Source organism: Hordeum vulgare, chromosome 3H, assembly GCF_904849725.1.
Source record: "Hordeum vulgare subsp. vulgare chromosome 3H, MorexV3_pseudomolecules_assembly, whole genome shotgun sequence".
Taxonomy (NCBI): Eukaryota; Viridiplantae; Streptophyta; class Magnoliopsida; order Poales; family Poaceae; genus Hordeum; species Hordeum vulgare.
In genome coordinates, this window is record NC_058520.1 from 166,348,288 (window position 1) to 166,355,742 (window position 7,455).

The 7,455-nt window shown below is 43.1% G+C and overlaps 1 protein-coding gene across 2 annotated transcripts; it reads right to left on the bottom strand.

Annotated features, from left to right (window-relative positions):
• Positions 1 to 4,331: 4,331 nt before the first annotated feature.
• Positions 4,332 to 5,503, bottom strand: LOC123439741 (two-component response regulator ORR42-like). Of its 2 annotated transcripts, none has more exons than XM_045116425.1 (3): positions 5,402 to 5,503; positions 4,788 to 5,009; positions 4,332 to 4,691 (listed from the first exon to the last, which is right to left on the bottom strand). In XM_045116425.1, the coding sequence occupies exons 2-3, from the start codon at positions 5,001 to 5,003 to the stop codon at positions 4,503 to 4,505; spliced, it is 405 nt and encodes a 134-aa protein (XP_044972360.1). In that variant the 5' UTR covers positions 5,004 to 5,009; positions 5,402 to 5,503; the 3' UTR covers positions 4,332 to 4,502. The 2 variants fall into 2 exon arrangements, with proteins under 2 accessions (XP_044972360.1, XP_044972361.1); XM_045116426.1 differs by having other exon boundaries at positions 4,788 to 5,030; positions 5,402 to 5,464.
• Positions 5,504 to 7,455: the final 1,952 nt, after the last annotated feature.

Consider the following 7,455-nt stretch of genomic DNA (forward strand, 5'->3'; position numbering starts at 1 on the left):
TATGGTACAATACTTAAGCCTTTTCTCTCTTATTTTATAAGGTTTACATGAAGAGGGAGAATGCCGGCAGCTGGAATTATGGGCTGGAAAAGGAGCAAGTTTGAGATACCTATTCTGCACAACTCCAAAAGTCGTGAAAATCAGCGAGGAATTATTTTGGAATATATAAAATATACTCGGCACAGGAAATACTGGAGGGGAGCCACCATGAGGTCACGAGCCTGCCAAGTGCGCCCCACCCTCTGGGCGTGCCTAGGGGCTCGTGGGCCCCTTGTTACCTCTCCGGATCCCATCTTCTGCTATATGGAGGGTTTCGTCCCAGAAAAAAAAAATCAAGAGAGAGCTTTCGGGAAGAAACGCCGCCGCCACGAGGTGGAACTTGAGCAGAACCAATCTAGAGCTCCGAAAAGGGTCGTCCTGCCGGGGAAACTTCCCTCCCGAAGGGGAAAATCCACGCCATCGTGATCACCAACACTCCTCTCATCGGAGGGGACTCATCTCCATCAACATCTTCATCAGCACCATCTCATCTCCAAACACTAGTTCATATCTTGTATCCAATCTCCGTCTCGTGACTTCGATTGGTACTTGTAAGGTTGCCAGTAGTGTTAATTACTCCTTGCAGTTGATGTTAGTTGGATTACTTGGTGGAAGATCATATGTTCAGATCCTTAATGCTATTCAATACCTCTCTGATCATGAACATAATTATGCTTTGTGAGTAGTTACGTTTGTTCCTGAGGACATGGGATAATTCTTGCTATAAGTAGTCATGTGAATTTGGTATTCGTTCGATATTTTGATGCGTTGTATGTTGTATTTCCTCTAGTGGTGTTATGTGAACGTCGACTTCATGAAACTTCACCATTATTTGGGCCTAGAGGACGGCATTGGGAAGTAATAAGTACATGATGGGTTGCTAGAGTGACAGAAGCTTAAACCCTAGTTTATGCGTTGCTTCGCAAGGGGCTGATTTGGATCCACCAGTTTAATGCTATGGTTATACTTTGTCATAATTCTTCTTTCGTAGTTGCGGATGATTGCGAGAGGGGTTAAGTGGGATGTTTGTCCAAGTAAGGACAACACCCAAGCGCCGGTCCACCCACATATCAAACTATCAAAGTAGCGAACGCGAATCATATGAACATGATGAAAACTAGCTTGACAGAAATTCCCATGTGTCGTCGGGAGCACTTTACCTTATATAAGAGTTCGTCCAGGCCTGTCCCTTGCTACAAAAGGGATTGGGCCATCTTGCTGCACCTTTGTTACTATTGTTACTTGTTACCAGTTACGAATTATCTTATCCCGCAACTATCTATTATCGATAATTTCAGTGCTTGCACAGAATACCTTGCTGAAAACCACTTGTCATTTCCTTCTGCTCCTCGTTCGGTTCGACACTCTTACTTATCGAAAGGAATATGATAGATCCCCTATACTTGTGGGTCATCAACGTGGCAATGGAGGTTGTCATGGTGAAGAAAGTGTAGCTGGTGGCTAGTGCGGCGCGGTGAGTGTTATTTGGAGTGTGCGGACGAGGTGTGATGGAGCTGAGTGATGTAGGCTATAGCACGTGCAGCGTGTCGAGGCGGCACAGCAAGGCAAGGGCGGCCGCGACGGCTCAAGGCAGACCTGGTCGGTCGTGATAGAAAACGAGCGGAGCAAGGCCACATCAGCGGCTTGACTCTAACGCGAGGCGAGGTGAATCCAGTTCTGATGCAAGGCGACGGAGGCACGTGTGGCAGGGTGAACCCGGCTCGAATGGCCTATTTGTAGTGGGCCATATGATTTTACGTCCAAGACGATGACGCGCTTTTGGACCACGACGTCCACCCACACTACATCATTCCCACACGGTTTACCATCAAGCAGGGAAACTAAGCTTTCAAATACGACGTCATCCAGTGCTCGGCCTTGACGCGGTCGTGAAGAAGGGTGACGGCACGTTGCCGCTTCTTATATGAGACGGTCTTGCGTTCATAGAGGACATCCGCAGCGACAACGACATGCATGCACACGTACACTTGGCTTCCGTTATTCTTTGTGTGGTGGACATGGACACGGTTAGCACAAAATTCCTGAGGCATACGCGACGACGGGGATCCTTGCCTACACGCACTCGAGCGGTACGGCTACATGAACTCAAGTACTAATAGTATCCTTGATTGCCGCTTCGATTTTCTTTGGTCTTGTGTTTTGTCCCTGTATATCTTGGCAGATAGTCTCGCGTGTTTTGGTCGGAAGACATAGGGTACGAGTTGAATCTGTGATGCAAAACTCCTATCGACTTCACGATAGAAACGACCAGATCAATCGTGTGCGATGGCGCGTCGTACAGACGCAACCCTAGTGTTTCTCTCGCTTTTAATCTTGTATCTGCCAGCTTCTAAGTTAACCACGATCTTTGATCACCATTGGTATATTCACTAACTGTGCTCATGGTAGTCACATGACGGGTTATCTTGCATGATTCTTCTGTGACTGCTCTTCTTTATCCGTTCAATTCCCTGATTCTAGATCCCTGAAGAGCTCCCTTCAAGAACACAATTCTACCGCTGCGCAGCCCCACGGCGGGCGCCAAATGTCATGGTTTTATCACGACATATGTCCTCGTGCAAGGACTTAGGTGTGGAGCCATCACAACTATGTGGCGGCTTGAGAGTGGTTGGTCGGAATTGAGAGACGCGAGTTTACCCAGGTTCAACCCCTCCGATGGAGGTAAAAGCCTACGTCCTACTTGTGTTTTATTGATGAACATGATGATCTGAATTACAAGATTGAGGAATCGCTACCTCTAATCTTGAGGGTGTCTAATCTGGCTATCTCTAATTGCTTGAACCTGTCCCTCTTGGGGCGGCTTACCACTCTTTATATAGGTGTAAGGGGTAGGTTTACATGTAGATTCCTAGTAGGAGTAGGATTAGGACTAGTCTTTCTTGAATCCTCATCTGGGAATTGTTTCCTTTGTAAGGGAGTCCTTCCTTTCCTTGGGCCTTCTCTGTGAGCTGGCCCTCACATGAGCCGCCTTCTGGGTCGTAGGGCCTTTGTCGTATGTCTCAGTCGCTTGCGGGGTCATGTATGAGCTACCCGCCAGATCACTGATGAGTCGCTAGTGAGACTCCAAGTCCTAGCTGGGTCATACTTCAAGCCAGGGTACACCGTGGGGTATATCCCCGATAGTGACGATGCAAGCGGCATGGTAGGCAAAGTGTTACCGAGCCTGTTCTATGTTCTGGTCACATCCCATTCTCCCTAGTCATGGCCTCCTTACCAGCATTTCTCCATGATGCCTCCAAGACATCATGGATGTTTCCCCTTCCCTTCGTACCTCCATACATCGTTAGATGTGCTATCCTACCGTTTCATAGAGCACAATGTCCTCCCCATGTCTATTCACCACCATGTGTAAGCGCTTACGCATATTCCCATCGGTGCATCACTATTACGCCATATCTGAGCTCTCCCTCACCTAAAGTTTTGCTTACTACCTCCTCTAGCGTTACCTACAAACGTCTAATGGAAATAATAAATACTCCATATTGATTCGGCTATTTGACACAACCCCGAGCCTTATAGCACTCGTGGAACTCCTCCTCTAATTAGGACGGAGCTCCTCGGTGAGATAATATATCCCTAACCTCACTTTATTTATCCATTTTTGAAGCAAGCTTCCATCCTTTTTTTGATCATTACGTTCAATGCAGCTCCCGAAGCCTTCTTTTTTCTTCTTGGACCTGATTAGACGTATGGAATGTAGCTACCAATCATTGGAAGTAGGAGATGAAACAATGCTCCTTTGTACTTCCTTCAACAACCTCATAGTAGATTGTAAGATTTTAATTCTATAAATCATTGACACCAGGGAGGACGAATTGCGGGGCTAGAAAACAATTGCAATGTTTGTACATTGTAATGTGGCAAGAGGAGAAAGGTTGAGAAATAAATGTGGTAATGCCATAAATGGTAGGATTATATCCTAATTGGTCTTTGATCCTTGATGCAATTCGTAGATGCACTAATAGTACGACCTTGTGAAACGGATGGATGAGTTCATGTCAAGTCAATTTAACGTGCATGGACATGCCGGAGATATTGGGGTGGATGTCAATAGTTATATATAAAGTATTAGTGACAGATTCACAATAGGTGTGAGTAATGGGCTACACCAAAGTCAACATTAAGTAGTAATACAAACTATATAACAATTACAAAGTATTCATAGTCTAATATTTTCTCTCTCGAAATGGTACATGACTCGCAACATGAAAAATGAGTTAGTAAAAAGCGTTGGAAAAAACCGAAAAGACCTACAGATTATATCGATCAAATATAATCATAAGTACTTTATTATTATGGATAATTATGTTTGGACATTAACATGAAGTTCTCACAATCAAATGACACAATTGAACAAGAAACACAACAATGCAGTAAAGCAAACAGAGATCAAAAAGTTATACAATAGTATTTCCTCCATCACTTGAGAAAGCTAACTTGTCCTAGACCATGGCATTCTTCTTCTTGTTGATGATCTCCTGAATGATAGGTATGAGAACCTCCCTCCTCATTGGTTTGGGCACGAAAGCATCAGCACCAGCATTCATGAATGCCTCCATTGCATGATCATCGGCAGAAACCCCAACAATCTTCACATCACCTTCCCCCATAGCACGGATCTTCACAACTGCCTGTCATGCAATACAGAAAGTATATTGACTTTTTCATACATAAAGGGTTTAATACATGTTGAAGAGTTGCATATATAATGATATAGAACTAAGTACCTCGGGACCAGTCATGATGGGCATGTCCTTATCTAACAAAACAATATCAAACTTCTTCCCCTCAAGGAACAATTCAACAGCTTCCTTCCCATTCACGGCTAGAGTAACCTCACAGTTCAGTGCGAGCAATATAGTTGAGAGGACCAGCCTACAAACTTCAATGTCCTCAACAAGTAGTGCCTTGATAGAGGTGGATTTTTTGGCCTTGAGCTCCATGATCACCTAAACAAATTACAAACACGACTGAATATATTTTATTATTCATCCACGCATGCCAAATTTGTACTTGGAAGCACATTCTTATTCTAAAAAAGAATCCACTAAAAATCTTAATATATTACCAAAATCATAGTTTGACTAATTTACGACATGATCAAACATGATGAACCTATAAAAACAATGTACATGTCAACAATTATATGTAAATGCATATATATATGTGCAAACAACAACAACTGAAATTTTGATACGCGGATCAAATTAAAATGGATACTTCCACCCTAGAGTAGTATAAATCCATCTCTAACAATCTCATGTATGTAAAGTGTGGACATGAAAACCACCAGAAGACTGATAATAAAATAAGGTAGCAATACAAATAGTGGAACATGTACCTCAAGGTGAGAGCGAGATGGACCTGGAGGAGATTGGGGATCTTCCTACTCTTCCTACTTGAAAGTTTGGAGGTTGAGTGCTGGTACCCCTTGTATGATCATGTATTTATAGATGGAAAAAGATATGTGCATCAAATGGACAATCCATCTCCACCGCCTCCACACACAAAGAAAATCGGCGCCGCTCCTTTAGTATAAACGGGGAAATCAGTATTGGTCGCCAATATTTTGTTATTAATGAGCCATATCCCCACATACATATTCTTGTGTGATTCTTATACGCAATATAATGCTTCATGTATAATGTTTTGTATTAAATTATAGCTCCTCAAATTATTAGAAGTTGTGTGAATTCTAGATCCCAGTTTTTCTATAGTTCATATATTAATTTCAGAAAGACATTACAACCCGTAAATTCACAACACACACACTCACACCTACGAAGGCATTCACATATATACATACCACTAGAAGCACCTACGTAATATTGAGTCAAGAGATCTTGAGATTGAAACTATCACCACAGGCACTTAGTTGTAAAAGGCAACATTATAGCACTGATAGAGTAGCATCTTTAAGACTCATGTAAATATAAAAAATATATGAGCACCCATGAGAAGTCTAGACCTTGAACCTAGGTACACTACTAGGAGAAAGCCTACCAGTAGCGCTGGTTTTCCACTTACCAGTAGTATTGGGGACACCGCTACTGCTAACGTGCTACAACTAACCTGTTACAGTACCGCTTGATTTAAAGCGTTATTGGTATCTACATTAGCAGTAGCGCCGGAATAAATAGAGCACTACTGCTAAGCTACCGCTACTGCTAATATTCCGGCGCTACAACTAATATTCCTAGTTTCAATATTTAATTCCCGTCATATTTATGCCCCCTCTATGTATTTGTGCAAGCTCTAAACAGTAGTTTCATCGTATCATAATAAACATGCATTATTCTCGTCATATCATACACATAAAGTAGTCTCGTCATTTATACCATCATCATCATTATGCAACACATATATCGTTATCCAACACAAATATCATCAAAATCTCAAAAATAGCAATACACACAAGTCATGGCACACCCACCAGTTTCATCATCACTATCTAAACCATCATGTAGAAGAGAAGAGCCATCGGCATGAGCAAGAGCGCGACTATGCAGTACTTCTTGAGGCACTGGTTTCGCTCCATCTCTTGCCGTAGCATCCACCACAAGTAACTCATTTTCACTATGGCTCTTCTGTCGAACCCTCTATGGCTAGCGACCGGGTACATGTCCACCTCGGACTAAGCGTCTGGCCAGTGGTCGTACACTCCTGGAACCCTCCCAATGAATATGGCGTATCACCCCTTCTCCATCTCCGATCTATGTACCTACAATATAATTTGGTTAACAACGATATATAATATGTAACATGATGTACTTGAGAAATACATAGAGGCATAGTTAGCAGGATACATGGAGTAAACATAAATAACGAAGTTCCGCATACACCATCTAATTAACTAGACCAATGTATACGCTAGTTTATAGAAAGCCGGTAGTACTAATTATAAACACACATTGTCATCGTCAATCACTCCTCCATGTCGGCGCCCCAATCTCATAGTCACGGATGAATGACCCGAGCGGGTTGAAAGGCTTTAGGTCCAGACGCTGAGCGCGTAGCAATTCTAGGACATTCTCCCCCTCATTGGCCCATGGAAGAACATACCTCCTTGTTCGACGACCTGCTTCATGATCACTTGGGCAAGTTCACACTGTATCTGATAAAACTCAGCTCAGATTCGATGATCCGGTGTCATTCCTATGCTTGTGGTCCAGTTGGCAATCTCGGCATCGCCGGAATTAGCTGACATGCGAAGGCGTTGATTATCCCTTTTGTATACGATCATGTGATGCATGACGTAGAATCTATCAGCCTTACTAGTGTTCGATTGCTAGATGCACGAGAAGCTGGATTTATGGTCGAAAGCCGGCGCTTGATTCCTGTACTTTTTCACCTTGATATATCCACCAGTAAGGTTGAAGGTTATCAAGGCACTAT

Bases quoted from the DNA above. Each gene is read 5' to 3' on its own strand.
- LOC123439741 (XM_045116425.1), bottom strand. From the start codon at position 5,003: ATGGAGCTCAAGGCCAAAAAATCCACCTCTATCAAGGCACTACTTGTT. The intron at 4,692-4,787 runs GTACTTAGTTCT...ATTGCATGACAG, and splicing joins CCATCATGACTGGTCCCGAG to GCAGTTGTGAAGATCCGTGC.